This window comes from Trichosurus vulpecula, chromosome 8 (genome assembly GCF_011100635.1).
Source record: "Trichosurus vulpecula isolate mTriVul1 chromosome 8, mTriVul1.pri, whole genome shotgun sequence".
Taxonomy (NCBI): Eukaryota; Metazoa; Chordata; class Mammalia; order Diprotodontia; family Phalangeridae; genus Trichosurus; species Trichosurus vulpecula.
In genome coordinates this window covers 74,532,227-74,549,114 of record NC_050580.1, presented here as the reverse complement: position 1 = coordinate 74,549,114, position 16,888 = coordinate 74,532,227, and the positions used below count along the sequence as shown (strand labels likewise).

Here is a 16,888-nt window from a genome sequence, read left to right as displayed (position 1 = left end):
TTTAGGGAGCCTATTTTCTACTCTAAGCTTATTGATTTTATGACAGCCACTTTTTTCTGTTTTGCACAAAGTGAAATGGATGACCAGGTTTATGTCATCAATCCCCAAATCTAGGTCTGCCGTGGGCCTGGCCATATTTGATTGTCTGCTCAAGAAGTTTTATATATCCGTGCCGGATCTTATTCTTAATTGCTGCTCTCCACGGTATAACGCTCAAAAGAATAAGTTAACATCTCAATTCAGAACTAAATTTTGTTATCATAACCACCTTTTAAGTCAGATTGGAACTTTTGACACATTCATCTCCTTAATCTTTAATAGGTAGTCACTCATCAATTGCTAATTGCCTTCTCAGCGTCCCTTATACACATCCTTTCCTCTTCTTTCTCTACAAATACTCTAGTCAAGGCTTTCATCACTTAGTAAATAAGCTCTTAGCTGTCTTTTGCCCATCTGAGCTCTCCTTTGTATTGTAGTCCGACTGGTTTCCCTTAAACACTGCTTTCATCATGTTACTACTAAAAACCTTTTTATGGAAGCTTTTTTGCAAACAAAGGGCTACCTATTATCTGTCTATCTAGTTTATATATTATTTCCAATTCCCAAACTTAACCTCTTCTGTTTTACTTTCCAGCCCTCACTCTCATGTCATCCATCTTTCTCTTTCCCTCTACATACCTTTTAGCACATAACTTCTGTCCAGTATGTGTTCCTCACTATCCCTTGCATGTTCCATGCTTATTCCTGACTATATGTCTCTATTTTTGTTCCCCTTGCCTGGAATGCTCTTATCTGTTTCTTGCACCTATCTAAATTCTCTCTATCCTCCAAGGCACACCTGAGGTTCCGCCTCCTTCATGAAACAGTCTGACTTCCAGCCCTTGTTGGTCTTCCCTATATATGAATTCTTGATGGATTTATAGTCTGTATTCAATTCAAAATATTAATAGACTTTTGTGTTGTTTATTCTTGTGGGTGTTAATTTCCCCATCAGTAAGAATTATGTTTCATATTTCTTTTTTATTTTCTACAATAAATATTATTTATAAATACTATAAATATTTATTCATTAATTGGCATATTTTGCTTTTTCAATTTCTCTCCTTCCTACTGTTAGATATATTATCCCACAAAAGCCTCCACTGAATTCCTTCTCTAGGACTTTGTCCTAGTGTGGGTGTTGCCCTAGTGGGCTCTTGAAGGGTAAACTCATGGAACACAAGCATTGGCAGGTTCAGGGTAGGCTTTGAACATGGGCTCATCAACTGACACCTGTATGCCTGGCATCTGAGGATCAGCCTGTATATATTTGGAGAAGCTCTTCACCAGAAAACTGGCCACCATTGGATAATATTTTTAGTACGTAGCGATTTATGAAGCTTTCTAGAAATTAAGCCATCAAGCAGCTGCAATTTGCAATAGTGAAAAGAGTACTCACACTGATGAAATCATAGATTTTTAGATATGTTAAAGAAGTTCACTGATAGAAGTAGTCCTCCTGCCCACTTCACAGTTAGAATGTATATGCCTGAACCTTCCTTTAAGCAGATTTTGACATATTCACACTAAAAAGATTGGGTGCTTATATTCTGTTTAGAAGCATTCAGGTGACTTGAACTCAGGACACTATAGTTAGCTGGAGTTTATTACTATATATGGTAATGACAAGATATACTTTAGGAGAATATATCTTGAAATTTACTTAAGAATTACTATCTTAAATTTTTTTTTAAGCCCTAAGAAAAATGCTGTTTAGGACAATTATCTATTAGCTTGATAGTTTATTTAGAATCATAATTTGATAAGTTGAGTATTCTTATAAATGAGTATAGCTTACTGTTCATTTGATATATAAAACTTTCAATAGTCAGCATGCTGACTGTATTTAGCTAATGGACTACTTTTATTCCCTAGGGATTATGAGTCCCTTCATATTTGTGAAAATTATTCATATACTACTTTTAAACCATATTCTTTATGTTCAGTATTGTTCTAGCCAAAGGAAGCTATTTGCTTTTAAGCATGTCAATTAAAGATACCAGATTCTTTAGCATCAAGAGATTTCCCAGAACTGAGCTATTTTATTTAGTGCCGCTTGGTGGCAGTTTGGTATTTTGCATGTTAATATGGCTCCAAACATGTATATATCTTTTTGTGCAAGGCATGTGTTTACAGTAGCATCTAAACCTGTGGTACTGGCAAAAATTAATTAAAAACTAGGTTTTTGAGTCTTTTAAAAAAGTTTAGTTCTAATTTGGAGGAGCAGGAAGAAGGTTGGAAGTTTATTAAAATATAATTTTTTATGGAAGGCCACAAAATTTTTTTTAAAAAAGAAACACAGAGCAACCAAAAGTAGCTCCTCCAGTTTCAATCATGCTTCTCAAATAATGTGTCAAGATGTAGGAGAGTCTGATTATTGAGAAAGGTGGCGTGTTGTTCTTGCAGACTTGATCACACACAACCTAATTTTGAATTACATACTGAAGAAGAGAATGTATAACCTGGGTTTGATTCAGTCACGTTGAGTAGCCTTTCAGCATAGACTCAAGAGTTACAGAATTCTTTTTTAGTAAGCAAATGCAATATAAGTGACTAGGGAGAGAGAGACATTAAAAATTATTTGAGTTCAAAAATATCTTTCAGCTGTTTGTTGGAAAACCATGAATGCGTTACAGAATTGTTTGTTTTACTCCCCTGCCTTATAATATGATTCCATTTCAACTACTACATGGCAAGTGAAACAGAAAGACTTTGAGAAAGTAGAGGAGGACGGATTCTCTAGGTTGATCCTGTATCCTGGATTTTCCTTGAGAGTTAACAAGAAGTACTGTCTCATGAGAACGACCCGTGGCGGTACTAATTCTCCTCGTGAGTAGCACTGCCACAACATAGTTATCTCACCAAAAGGTTTTGGTGTATTTTGGAAATCATGTCTTCACATATTTTATTATGGGCCTTTAGATTTGGCAGGAGAAGCTCATGGCTAAAAGTTGTTGAGGAGGACTGATTGAAAAAGGATCTGGGGGATTCTGAAATAAAAAAACATTCCCTATTATAGATAGGGCTTTAGAATTGGAAAGGATATTGGAGATCATCTAGTCCAACCCTCTCAATTTATAGATGAGTAAGCTCAGAACCTGCGTGATAAAATTCCTTGCCCAATTTCATAGAAGTCATAAATGGCAGAGACCAGATTAAAATTTGGGGCCTTGATTCTAAATGCAGACTCTTTCCACTCTTCCTTGGTAGAGAACCCGAGTTTGTGTAGCCCTTCCAAGTACTATCACATATTTTTCCTATTTTATTCAGACAAAAAGCATGCATTAGGTATTTTTGGTCTATCATACAAAGCACTGGGGATGGGGGCAGGGAGTGGGAGCCCTGCTTAATCTAGTTGGTGAAGACAGATATATACATGAAACAATAAACAAGATAATCTACGAGGTGTGTGTGTGTGTGTGTGTGTGTGTGTGTGTGTGTGTATGTTTTATATATGGTGATGACAATTAGAGATCTTCTATAACAAGGTTCTAATTATGTAGAGTGGACTAGAACTGACATGATATCATATGATATCATAAGTTATTGACATCAAGAAGGTAAGGTTTGAGTTGGGCATTGAAGACAGACTGAAAGGAGCCCGAGCATTCTAGATGGGGGCTGGGAGGAGACCACTGTGAGCTAAAGCACAGACATGGGAAATAAGCATCACATAATTCATGGGACAGTGACATTTGACTGCCCAGAGTTTAATTTTAAACATTTTAAGTTTGTCGTAATTATGAGACATCCATATTGCAATATCCTAGATAGTTGGCAGTATGTAACCTAGTTCTTAGATGGGGTCTGAGAGTTTAGATTTGGGAGTCACTATCATAGAGATGGCAGTTGGGAGTTGGAGTTGTAAGAGAGTATAATTTGTCCAGGAAAGTGAATGTACAAAGAAAAGAAGTGTGGAGAATTAAGGACTGACTGAGCCTTGAGAGACACCTGAAAATAATTGATGGGAGGGATAAAAGTGGGATTAAAAAGAAAGAATAGTCAAAAAGGTAGAAGATTAAAGATAGTATAGGATCATGGAACAGAGAGAGATATTATATATGTATGTGTATATATAGATATGTGTGTGTGTGTACACATATATATATATACAAACATACATATACACACACACACATAATTATGTGCATGTGTTTATGTATATATCTATGTATGCATCTATCAGTCTACAGATGTCACCTTCAAGTAATGTATCCACTTCAGTCCTGGAGGGGTTAGAGAGGTCACCAAAGGTGAGATCTGAGACTAAACTAGAATCAATCTTTGGGAACTTTGAAGTCAGCTTTTTTTTTTAACTTACACTTCGACTCTGGCAGCGTGCATAAGAATCCTTTAAGTAATCATACATTATAAAACTACTCTAGGGTATGGTAGAGTTTACTTTCTGTATTAGTTACTACATGCTGATATTCTTAAAGCACAGTCTTGTTTTAATCTTCCTCCCTGTATTGTTTCATTATTCTTTGAGTGCATTCATTGCAAGAAGAGATCAAGTTGTTTTTAATTAGTCGTGTACGCTTGTTTTTTGTTTTGTTTTGTTTTTACGGCTCAAAATGTCTGCCAAGAAGAAAATTAAAACCCAACTCCCTGCGGTTTAAATTAAATAATTCCTTTGGCATTTAGACATGCTTGAAGTTAGAATCTGATGCTTTTATATCATTTCTTAGACCCAGTCCGTACACCACAAGCATTTTGTTATATTGCAGATCTATTCTCATTCCCAACTAGAGCAGCAGAAAAGTTCATTTAAATGTCCAGGCGCAGTTCTCTAGAGCTGTGGGGATTTGGGGTTTTTTAGATATTAAAGTCTGAGGGACATTATTGTGTTTTAAAATACTCTTTTAACCATTATTATTATTAAATTTTTGGAATAGTCATTTTTCTTTCTGAAAATCTGATAGCATTTTATTTACATTTTTTATACATTTAAGGGAGTAAAATTACTGTTTTAAAGCTGGAAAATGGCTGATGGGAGAGTTTGAATATGTTTGGAGTGTACCTGTATCAATGGATTAACTCTCTGTATATGTATATATATATATGTGTATATATACATACAGAAAGAGAATATACGTGTACATGTACATATACATACATATACACGTAGTTTGTATTCTCATCATTTTCTTCTAAAGCTCGGTTGGCTCCCAGCACCCCAGCCAGCTCAGTCACCATTGGGCTGTGTTTCTGTAAGGACCCACAGTGCAGAGCTGGCCTAGTGGAGAATGTATTGGGTTTGGCATTAGATCCCCTTAGTCCAAATCCTAGCTCTGCCATTTCACTGCTGTGTGAGCAAGTCACAGAATCTCTTTGAGCCTCACTTTCCCCATCTGTAAAACAAAATACAGACAACAATACTTGCACCAGACATCTCAGACACCGAGGCAAGCTCTTCGTAAACCTTAAAGTAATCTGCAAATATGAGTTGTTAGTATAAGCCTTATTTTATTCCTCGGTAAAGTAAGAATGATACTTGGACTAACTTTAGCTGACATTTATATAGCACTCTTAGACTTACAGAGTGTTCTCCGTGTCTCATCTGATCCTCACAACTCTGAAGGATGTGCTAGTGTTATCTCCATTTTACAGAGGGGGGGAACTGAGGCCAAGAGACATTAAACAGCTTTCCAGGGTCAGATAGTAAGTGGCTAAGTTTTGAAGATTTGAACTCAGGTGTTTCTGCCTCCAAGTTAAGCGCTTTCATTCACTAAACTGCCTCATAGGGTTGTTGTAAGGGTCAGATGAGATGCTGCGTGTGAGCGCTTTGTAATAGGCGTGGGTGCTATATAAATGTGAGTTCTTATTGTTGTTAGAGCCATACCTTGGTAGAAACGGACTGCAATTAATCTTACCCATTTAGATCATTCTTGATAGTTCCTTATTTTCCTGAATGACACATTGGGAATCCACATGATATACGCAGTGGAAAAGATCATACTTTTGAAAGTAGAGTATCTGGGTTCAGTCCCAGCTGTGTGACCTTGGGCAAGTCATTCCTTCTCCCTATGACTTAATTTTCTCATATATTTAAAAAGGTGGAGAGGAAGGGGTGGTGATTGCTAAATTCCCTCACAGCTCTAAATCATGATCCTATAAAATTGGAAATTCAAAATTGTCTCTGACTTGGGGAGCTGGATCTATGAAGGTCTTTTGTTTATCAATGACACATATTTAGTCAGATTTTCACATTCTGATTAAAAGATAATAAATAATATGCCATGTTTGCAGGCGATGGAGATTCATTAGCTTCAGTTTTGGCATGCAAATTAGCTTAATTTGGCACCTTTAAAAATGGGTTTACTGAAGCTTTAATAGATAAGTTGGTTAAGTAGTTTTAATTAAAACATCATCTCTCTTGAGATAAATTACTCCAACACTTAAGAGATTAATGAATTCTAGTTATGGCATCCAACACATTGCAGATACTTGAGAAATGTTAATTGATGAAATTTACCATATCCTTTGATAGTATTTGGAATTGTAATCATAATGAAATGTCAAAGGTTCCTTTCTTGACCTGGTGTGTATTGAATTATATTCTGTTTCCAAGTTTGTTTTTTAAAAGATCTTTTAACTATTACATATTTATCATAGTTGTAGTATAAATTTCTTTTCCCTTTCCTGAGGACAAAGGCATGTGTCTAGCCATGTTGAAAGTTTTAAATTACTTCAGGAATCAGTGATTTTATTGGAGTAGATGCTTCCTCTTTTGACACAGTTGATGTTAGCTGATGGTCTTAGTGAACTGCTATAGCTGAAAAAGCTTATCCTTTTGCTGTCAGTCTGTTGATAATGAAATTTATTTGAAATTATCTAAGCAAGTACTTGGCTGGCTGAGACTCAGTCTTTCAGCAGCCAGGACTTGTGTTCTTCTGGCATAAACCTAGAGTCACCTCCATGTTACAATAAGGTGCCAGAGGACTTTAGTGGAGGGTTTTTAATTAGGCTCCTTTGAGTTTAACTTTGTAAAGGATCTTGGGTCTAGAAAACATACTGTGATGCAGAATAAAGCAAGTGGGACCAAGAAAACAATGGCTGCAATGCTTACAAGTTAAATGAAGAGATAATAAAAGAACTTGAAATTTGAGTAATGGAAAAACCAGGGAAGGTCCCAGAGAAGAGAGAATGAAATATATTACCTCTTTTACATCAGAAAGATGGGAGACTACCTGGAAAAAACCAGTCTAGATGCTCTCAGACATAGTCCTTTGTTGAATATTTTTTGATTAATTGGTTTCTTTGGTGCAAGATGTCTTATCTTGAGAGAGTGAGGGGAAAATGCTTGCAATATAAAATCAAGTCTTTAGTAAAAATTTTTTGTTTTTTTAAAAAAGGGAATACATTACAAGTTTAGTGATTTACTTCTCTAATGAGCATATCCATACCTCTTCACTAAATCCATTGAAAACCCAGTTTTCTTGTCAGTAAAGGTCAGTGGCTAAGTTTAAAGTAAATATTTGAGAATAACTTAGTTTAGAAAATGGGACAGTTGTTTTAGCCTCTTCACTGAAATGCACCTTTTTATTTGTTGCCTTGTACCATGAAATACTCTTAATAATGAATGATAGCAGGCATTTCCATAGCATTGAATATTTGTAAGACGATTTATATGCTATCTTAATTGATGTTCCCAACAGCTCTCTGAGATAGGCACATTTTTATAGTTGATGTAACTATCCCCATTACTGAGGCTCAGTTTAAATCACTTGCCCGTGGTCACACAGCTGACCAGTGTAGGAGTCAGGGTCATACTCTGAGTCCAGTGATCACTACACTGCACTGCTTTTGTGTTCTTAAAGAAAGTATGTGAAGAATCACAACACTGAGAGATCTTTTTTTCCCATTCAGCACAATTCATAATCTAAAGTGATTTGCATAGTGAGGTTTACATCTAAGCTAGTGTTGTTTACTAACTGGAACATAGCTGGTTTAAAGAAGTTAGAAGTACCTTGGTATGTGTTGTCACACTGTGAATTTGTGATCGGTATTATGTCTTCTCTGCTTAAGCCTTAATACAGATATTGGCAGCGGCTGCAGCTGAACGAGATGTGGCTTATTTTACCTTTGGGGATTCAGAATTGATGAGAGACATTTATAGTATGCACACCTTCCTTACTGAAAGAGGACAGACAGTTGGTAAGTACATGGTAATCTTGTCTCTCTATTTAGAAGAGCTGTTTGCTAAACCTGGATGGACATCACAGGCAGGAAAAGAAAGAATTTATTTGGGAAAGGGAGACAAATTGAGAGGAGAAGTGAAATTTCTGGTGTGGGGGTTTTGTTTGCAGGGTTTTAGTTTACCAGCATGACTTTTTCTCTATGTCCATGACATATTGAGTGAATGTAGTATGGTTAATTCTTGGTAAAAGGCCCTGAACATGATGGGACTATTTATTCCCCCTTTCACATCTGTCAAAACTAATAGAAAAAATCAGCCAGATGTAGATAGATATCAACTGAGTCATGCTTACTGAGTGTAGCAGAATGCTCATTGTTTATGGATGGGTTGATTGGTTTGGTTTTTTTTTTTTATTCAGGTTAATTCAAAAAGCTTTCCAACATTCTGAAGCTGAATGACTAGGGAATGGTCAGTCAGCCAGGCAGCCTGTGTTATTGCTCTTAGCATCTATCACACAAGTAAAAGCCCATGTATGCATGCTTGTGTACTTATGCGCTTGAAGGTGTGAAATAAAGGCAAATGAGTTTTTAAAAAATTTTGTTTTATTAAGATTGTTCTCCTGGCATGTGAAAAAGATATATTTCTTAGAGCCAGATTGTAGGATATGATCTTTACATTTTCAGAAAATGGGGGTGGGGGCAGTACTTTTGTAGGTTTTTAATCGGTACATTATTACCTTTATTTTATGTTAAATAGTCTGACTCTTTATTTTCTAGGGCAAGTTTATAAGCTGCTGCTCCGGTATTACAATGAAGAATGCAAAAGCTGCTCAAGCTCAGGACCAGATGTTAAGCTTTATCCTTTCATTTACAATATCATTGACTCCTATGCAGATACCACTGACCACAATGGGAAAAGGACAGGATTCCGTGGATTGGAATGAATGGGACTCCTCAGTCATTGTGGATCCTTTCTTCCCCCACTTCTTCTATCCCTCCGATATGCTGTTTGAATTGCTGGATGTAATATATGAACTGGCTTAACTTAATATAATTGTGTATATAATCTTGCATTTGTAATCCAGTATGCTGTCTCATTTTGGAGAGATGGGATTTTTCAGGTTGTCCATTTAAAACACCTTCATCCTGATTTAGAGCTGGTATTGTTAGGTATAATTTTATTTCTGTTTTTTCTTACTACTCAGCATATTTCAGTCCATATTCTGTAGGCTCCACAGTCCATCAGATTTCTTATGAAAACCTATAAAAGGTTATTCTTAATCCTTCAGTTTTCTTTTTTGATGCCTGTAAATCACACAAATTGCCTCTGTAGCTAAGTGAGTACCAGTGATTCCTGGGTGTTCTGTTTAAAAGCCTTGTAGTTGTTTTTTTATTGACTGTGTTCACAAATAATACTTTCTCCTCCAACCCAAACTCAAGGATTAATGTGGCTGCATTATTTGAGTTTTTAAAAATAAAGGGTATGTGTACGCACATACACATTTATATATACAGATACAGATGCACGCATACACATATGTATTTCCACACATGTAGCACAGTAAAAATGTCCTGGATTTAAATATGTCTTCAATACAAAAATCATTATGGTTTTAACAGATTGTGCTGATGAAGCACCACCTATATCAACTTGCCCTTTTTTCTTAAAACACATTTCACTTTATAATATTTTTGAAGTCCTACAGAGATGGAGGAAAAGACAAAAGAAGGGAAGAGATCTGTGTGAAACAAATATAGTTTTGAAAGTGTTGAAACTTTAAAAAAACTAGGATCAATATATACAGTCAGTGGTGGATGAGGAAGTGGATGTAGCAGGAAGTTGGTTGGCATCTGGGACTTGAAGGTAATTTATCTTTATTGAAGTCACTCTGGTGTTTTGGGGATGTAGAGTTAACAGATTTTCAACGGTGTATCATTTAAAAGCTATCCTCTCTCTATGGACTTCAGTGTGTTTAATTTGTGCCCACAAAAGGTAAATGAAACTGGGCTTTATCAGGGACTCTGTCTTCTGTCCTCTTACCTACAGTTAGATGGACAGACAACTGGAAACCACCTGTGAAAGGCTCCATTCTTCTGGACATTGGAGAGAAGGATTATATTAGTGACTTGTTCTAACATCCACAATTTAAGCAGAAAAATATATGACCAGGTTTTCAAGGCAGTTCTGAAACATAAGCAGGCTGTCAAAACTCTGGTTTGTGATCAGTTAGTAGAAGTGTTGTCCAGGTCAAGTTCTGTTTGGAAGCACTTATGAACCCCAGATATTAGAACTGGCAAGGGCCTCAGCTGTGACTTAGTTAAATGCTCCCTTTAGAGATGAAGAGACAAGGCCCATTGAGGTTTTAAGCTTTGCTGAAAATCACTTAGTGAATTAGTGGCAGAACTCAGGTCAGACTCTGGATGTACTGATCTCAGTCTGGTGCTCAAGCTCTTTGACTGCTTCCTTAGGACTGCCTGGACCTTGCTTTACTAGAATTTTGTTGTACTGATATTGTACAAGCTTTCCCCTGTTCGGCCCCCCAGGCAATTCTCTAAGACTATAAGATTTACAGATGAGTTCCTAATCTGCATCGGTGCAGGAGATTTTCATACCAGGAGTTTCACATTCTGATGAAATCACAGATGTGGACTAGAAATATTATTAGAAATAGACCATTAGCTCAGACCTGGTTTTATTTTTCTTTATATAGAAATATCCCATATGATAGTTCAGCCAATTTTTTTTTGAGCAGTAATGTAGTTAACACATGTTAACCAGTTCTCTTCATAGGGTATCAAATCTGTGCTATAATGTCGTTAGACTCCTCACTGAGGCAATTCTGGGTCTACTTTCCTGAACTCTGCTCTTTTGTGATCTTTCACCTGGAGGAGTATTTTCATGGAGCCAATTACTATTCGGTGTCAGTATGATGACATTTTGCATTTGTTGGTACACATGGGATTGGTAGTAGCTTTTATCCCAACAGCCAAAGATGCTATTCATTTTCACCCTAACTTAGCCAAGGGCTTGAAATTCACTTTTTTTTTCTGTTGTTAGTATCTTTCTCCTTTCCTTTCATCCCTCTTATATATTTGGCCAAGTAATCATAGTTAAATTTTATTTTCTTACCTCCGCTCCAATATTGAGTAGACTGTTGTTCTTCAAATCAGTTCAAAAGGGGCTTCAGTACATAATATCCTGTAGGAATTAACAAACCCAGGTGAAGGTTACCAGAGATAATTGTCTTCCAGACCTGTAGCCCTCATTCTCACTTCTTGGTGCTGAACTAGGGAAATAAGTAGTTTCATCTCTTCTTTCCAAGCTAGTTCCTTTTTCTCAGATGTAATAATAGGACATTCAGATGGCATGAAATTAACAAAATAATAATTTTTATATGGGAAAGAGGTAGAGGAAGCAATCATCATTAGATGATCAGTTTCTTTCGCTATGGGCTATTCACACCAGATTGAGACTACTGAGACCTTTGTTATTCTTCATCCAGAAAGTACCTGAGCTAATAATGTTTTCTCTTTTCACTGGAGTATTCAATAATCAGAGGAGGAAAAATTGCTATCTCTGCTGTGAGATATTTATTATCCTTTTATCTATTTGAACTAAAGCTAATGGTTTTCATTGTCGATCTACAATTTTTTTTCTGTATAAATGAGAATAAAGAAGTGTCTTTATAACCATTCAGAATTTTTTCTATATATCACATGCATAGTTCTGAGAAAGTTCTTAGGGGTTGACAGAGGAGAAGGAAAGTTAAATATGAATCAAAACTTGACTATCATATAATTCCTACCCTAACCTTCCTGGAAAGAGTAAAAGGCAGAAAAGTAAATGACATTCATATTCTTTACTAAGCACCTGGCATTGCTCATTACTCATGAGTGAGCATGTATAGGATTGGTTCCAACATCTTAAAGTGGGTGTTTTTAACCCTTCTTCATTGAGATGATGTCAGTAGCACAGCTAGGCCAGATTAGTGGTTTGGACAAGAACTTTAAGAAGAATTCTCTCTATGACCCATATACTTCTCATGAATATTACTTTTTTGGTGGAAAATTAACATGCACTAAGTTCCCATCCACGTTTTTCCCCCTCTTCTCTCTAACAATCTCTGTAGGCTCATGTAGGGTCCGCTGGAGCAAACTAACTGATCCAGAGAGCCAGTTGGTAAATTTTCATTGTGAGCCTTCACGCTTTAAAAATTGGGAAATGTTACAGATCAGAGCTTTGTTAGTTGTTTAGACTTAAAGCCAATAGAGAAAATAATGCAGATTAAACTTCAAAGTATGTCATGTGTACATTTGCTTCACCCTGCCAGAGCTGGCTGTTAACATTTACCAGCATACATGACACCAGCCATCTCAAGTCTTTGTGGTAAAACAATGATCTCCTAAGGCAGTCCTACAATTTAAGGGATCAGAATTTTGTCCCATATCAAAGCTGATTATACATATTCTGCCTTTCAGCTAAGTGAAGGGAAAAGGTTGAGGATGAAAGGCTGGAATTTAAACCAGTAGCCAATAGTTAATAAACATTTATTAAGCACTATGTGCCAGGCACTGTGCTAACAAGATGAATTATTTTGTGTTAGACTTTAATTGTCACAGGAAGCAATTAATAGAATAGCTCAAATTGCAAAAAAAAAAAAAAAAGTTTTGGTATCATCTACTCTAGTGCCAGTTTTCTTGGCTCTCCCACACTACACTTCTGTATCTGTCAAGCCATAAAGACTAACAGTTTGCCAAATAGTAACAATTTGTATCCATCTGAGTTTGGGTTTTTTTCTGACAGTTTCTTCTAAATTCTTGCTTAATGCATCATCATCATTTTTATTTTGAGAATGGGCGGAGGTGTCTGTATGCTAATGTTTACATGATTTTTATAGGAAGACAATAAAGACATTCTGATCACACTGTTACTGCTACTTTATTTCTTGATTAAAGCTTAAGGAGGGTGCCGTGGGCATTGAATGGGGGTGGAATCTTGATACATAAGTTTGTATGGGTTTGTCACCTCAGATGTTGTGTAAGAGTGCTCTGCTCAGTCACTGAAGAAATGTTAAAAAGGAAAAAGAATTACCTGTTAAATAGAGGGACTTAAAAAATAAGGGTTTGAATTGAAGCCCTTCTGTCCTAGGTCTGCTTCCCCATCGTTTATCTGAGGGATTGCTTCACCAACTGATCGTCCTGAGCTCCATCCAGTAGTCCTAGGAGGAACTACCAGCTCTGGTGGGGCAAAGCGGATATACACATGAGGGAAGAGGGATTTAAAAAAAAATGATTCAGACAAGCTGTCTGTAGACCTCAGTCAAAGGGCCTGAGCCGAAATGCCTTATGGATAAAATACTTAGGAATAACCCTAACTTTTAGGTTAGGCTTTTCGAAGCCTGGTTTCTGTGTGTTTGGTCGTAAATCTGAAAGTGTCACTTGTTGATTTTGAAGACTGTAACCACTAGCCTGAGAAATAGATCATAGAAAGCTTCAGTTCTGTAACACAACTAATTCCATAGTTGAGATATGGTTGAAACTAATACTAGTAGTTGAGATACAATTCCTCTCTGTTTGCAACTGGTGGAGACACATAGGGTAGGAATTCTCATTGTCCCTCTTTTAGTTCCTTAGGTTAGGGCTTATAAGATTCAAATGTCTCATGTTCTGGTATGTATTGAGACATTTGTGTAAAATGAATTGTAGATTTGCTTCTGATATCCAGAAAATTATTTTTGTTCTGTCCTTGAATTTGTAAGAAGACATATTTATGGTGATTTTTGCCTTATCTTACTTCAGAGCAGTCAGCTGATGTGTTGAAATATTCTATGGTAACCTGTGGAAACTACTTGCCAGTATTTTGGTGATGAGTCATTGTATATGCTCAGTCTGTCCCATTTACCACCTTAAGGCCTGTGTTTCTTCCTTTCTCCCATTCCTGCCTCTGCCGGGGAGCCAGGCCTAGTATAGGGCCAAAGATGGTTTCCCAGCCTCCTACTTTTTCTGCTTGGGAGATGATAATCAAATCAGTTCTGAACCGAGGCCCAGAATACAGCTACTACTCCTGAGGAGAGTGTAATAATTTATTATCCTGTGGTTCAGCTTTACACCCTACATAGTCAATCGTTCACTTTCCTTGTTTCCACCTCCACTACAGTTCTTGAATCTATGCCTTCCCTGCCCGTGACTACTCCCGTAGTTCAAGCCTTCATCCCATCTCACCTGAACAACTACTGTATTGAAATAGCCTCTTTTTTGGCCTCCCTGCCTCATTTTCTCTAATCCATCCCCCAAACAAAGTGATTTCCTTCAGGTGCGGATCTGATCATGTCACAACATAAACTCCTCTGGCTCTTTTCACCTCCAGGACTAAATACTAACTGAAAGACTAAAATAATCCTCTCTTTGGAATTTAGCCCCTATAATCTGTTCCTAATCAACCATTCTGGCTTTATTACACACTAGTCCTCTTATCACTACTTCTGGCCACTTAAATTGACCTTAATGTTCCTTGTGCATTGTGCTCTACTTCCCATCTCCATGGCTTTCCACTGACTACTCCCCATGCCCATAAAGCACCCCTTCCTCTCAACATAGTCTCCTACTTGTGCCCTTAATGCCATTTCTCAGGGTTTGCCACATTGAATTCTCCCCCCAACCCCCAGCCCCTCCTCTAATCTTCAGTCTCTACTGGCTCCTTCCCTGCCACCTACAAACACATTTGGATGTTCCTTTTAAACTGCCATCTTTGTTTTCCTTTATTTCTTTCACAGCCAAACTCCTAGAAAAAGCTGGGCTCTACTTCCTCACCTCACTCATTCTTCAACCCCCTGCAGTCGAGCTCCCAATCAAACCATTCAATTAAAATTGCTCTCTTCCCAGGTTGCCAGTGATTCCTCAATTGTTAAATCCAATGGCCTTTTCTGAGTTCTCATCCTTGACCACTCTGGAGCATCTGACAATATTGACAACTACTTTCTCCTAGTTAATCTGTCTCTCCTCCTCAGGTTTTTGTGACAATATTCTCTTCTGGTCATCTTCCTACCTATATGACTGTTCCTCTCTCGCCCGGACACTTCATTTCTCATCCCCAGAAGGTCCAGTTATCTCTATGAAGGTTACATCCAAATGTACACATAGCTGACTCACTTTGTGACTCAAGTTCCACGTTAACATCACTCAGTTGTCTCACAGGCATCAAACTCAACATGCCTGAAATAGAACTCTCTCTTCTCCTACTAAAACCACCCCTCCTCCTGTCTCTCCTGTCTCCATCCATAACATCGTCATCCTTCTAAGTCACAACTAGGAGTCATTTTCAACTCTTCCCTTTTCCTTCACTTTCCATATCCAATCAGTTGTCAAGGCTTCATAGGATCATAAATGTAGAATCAGAAGGGCCTTTAGAAGACATTTACTCCGACTCCTACATTTTACAGATGAGGAAAGTTAAATGACTTGCCCAAGGTCATAGAGGTAATAAGTGTTAGGGATTTGAACCAAAGTGCTCTACTATTTGGCTTCCCATTTGTTGATTTTACATTTACACATCTTTTGCATCCCTTCTCTCTACCTCCATGTCTACCATCTTAGCCCTTATCATTTCTTATCCGGACTATTACAATAGCTTCCTCATTGGTCTTTCTGTATGTAGTCTCACAACTAACAGGAGGATTTTCTAAAGCACCTCTTGTCACTTCCATTCTCGAGATGTTAAATGTCTGAGTTTTGCCTCAGGGAAAAGGAAAAAAAAAACAAATTCCTCTGTTATCTAAAGCCTTTTATAATGGGACTCTAACCAATATCTTCAGAATGATTTCACATGCATTGTACCTTTAGCCAAGTTGTCCACTTGATTTTGTTTCTTGTAGACAATATTCCATATCCCACCTACATGCCTTTGCACGGGCTGTATCCCATATCTAGAACGATTTCCTTCTCCTCTCCCCATCTTTTGGAATCCCTTGCTTTTTTAAAGTGTCACCTTTTATAAGAGGCTTTTCATGATTCTCCCACTTGCTACTACCTTTCATCACTTTGCGTTTATTTTGTGTATGTTATACATACATATATGCATACACACATAACTTATGTCTATATTTATATGCAAGTGAAGGTAGGAACTTTCATTTTTGTCTTTGTGTGCTTCATAGACCTAGCACAGTGACTGGCAAGTAGCAGGTACTTAATGTTTACTGAATTTAATGCAACTCATGACCTTTTAATCTTCCCACTTGCCTGGGTTCTCTGGCTCCCCATTCTTACTGATTCAGCAAATCCTATGCTTATGGATTAGTAATGCAAAAAAAAAACCAAAACCCAAAACTTCACTCCCTCTCCCTCCCCAAGTTTTGTTTGATAGAATAATTGTGCAGAATTTATCTTAATGAACTTTACAGGTTTAGCTCCCTGCTTTGCATATTCAGTGTTTCTGTAATGCCTAAGAAGTCCTCTTCTTCCACAGCTCAGCCCGCATCAAAGGGGTCTTGAGCAGCTGCTACCTGGTGGCAGCTCCAAAGGCAGCTGGATGAGATCAGTGGAAGGCAGGCTGGTGGCCTCCTTGCATCGGAGTGACCTTTGTTGAAGAATGAAATGTTATGGCTCAGCGACTACAGTAGCCAATATAATAAGAGCTCACCCTTTCATTCATTTTTCATTAAGAGTGCTGCCTGGGATCAGTTCTTCCACTGAAAGCTAAAATTGGCAAATG

At 37.4% G+C, this 16,888-nt stretch overlaps 1 protein-coding gene across 1 annotated transcript in view; it reads left to right on the top strand.

Moving 5' to 3' along the window:
- The window catches only part of PARG (poly(ADP-ribose) glycohydrolase), a 118,312-nt gene extending 105,209 nt beyond the window's left edge, over positions 1-13,103 (top strand). Inside the window, exons 17-18 of the mRNA XM_036734737.1 lie at positions 8,068-8,196; positions 8,956-13,103. Coding sequence (XP_036590632.1) covers positions 8,068-8,196; positions 8,956-9,122 — 296 coding nt within the window. The 3' untranslated portion in view covers positions 9,123-13,103. The remainder of the gene's footprint in view (positions 1-8,067; positions 8,197-8,955) is intronic.
- The last annotated feature ends 3,785 nt before the right edge of the window (positions 13,104-16,888 follow it).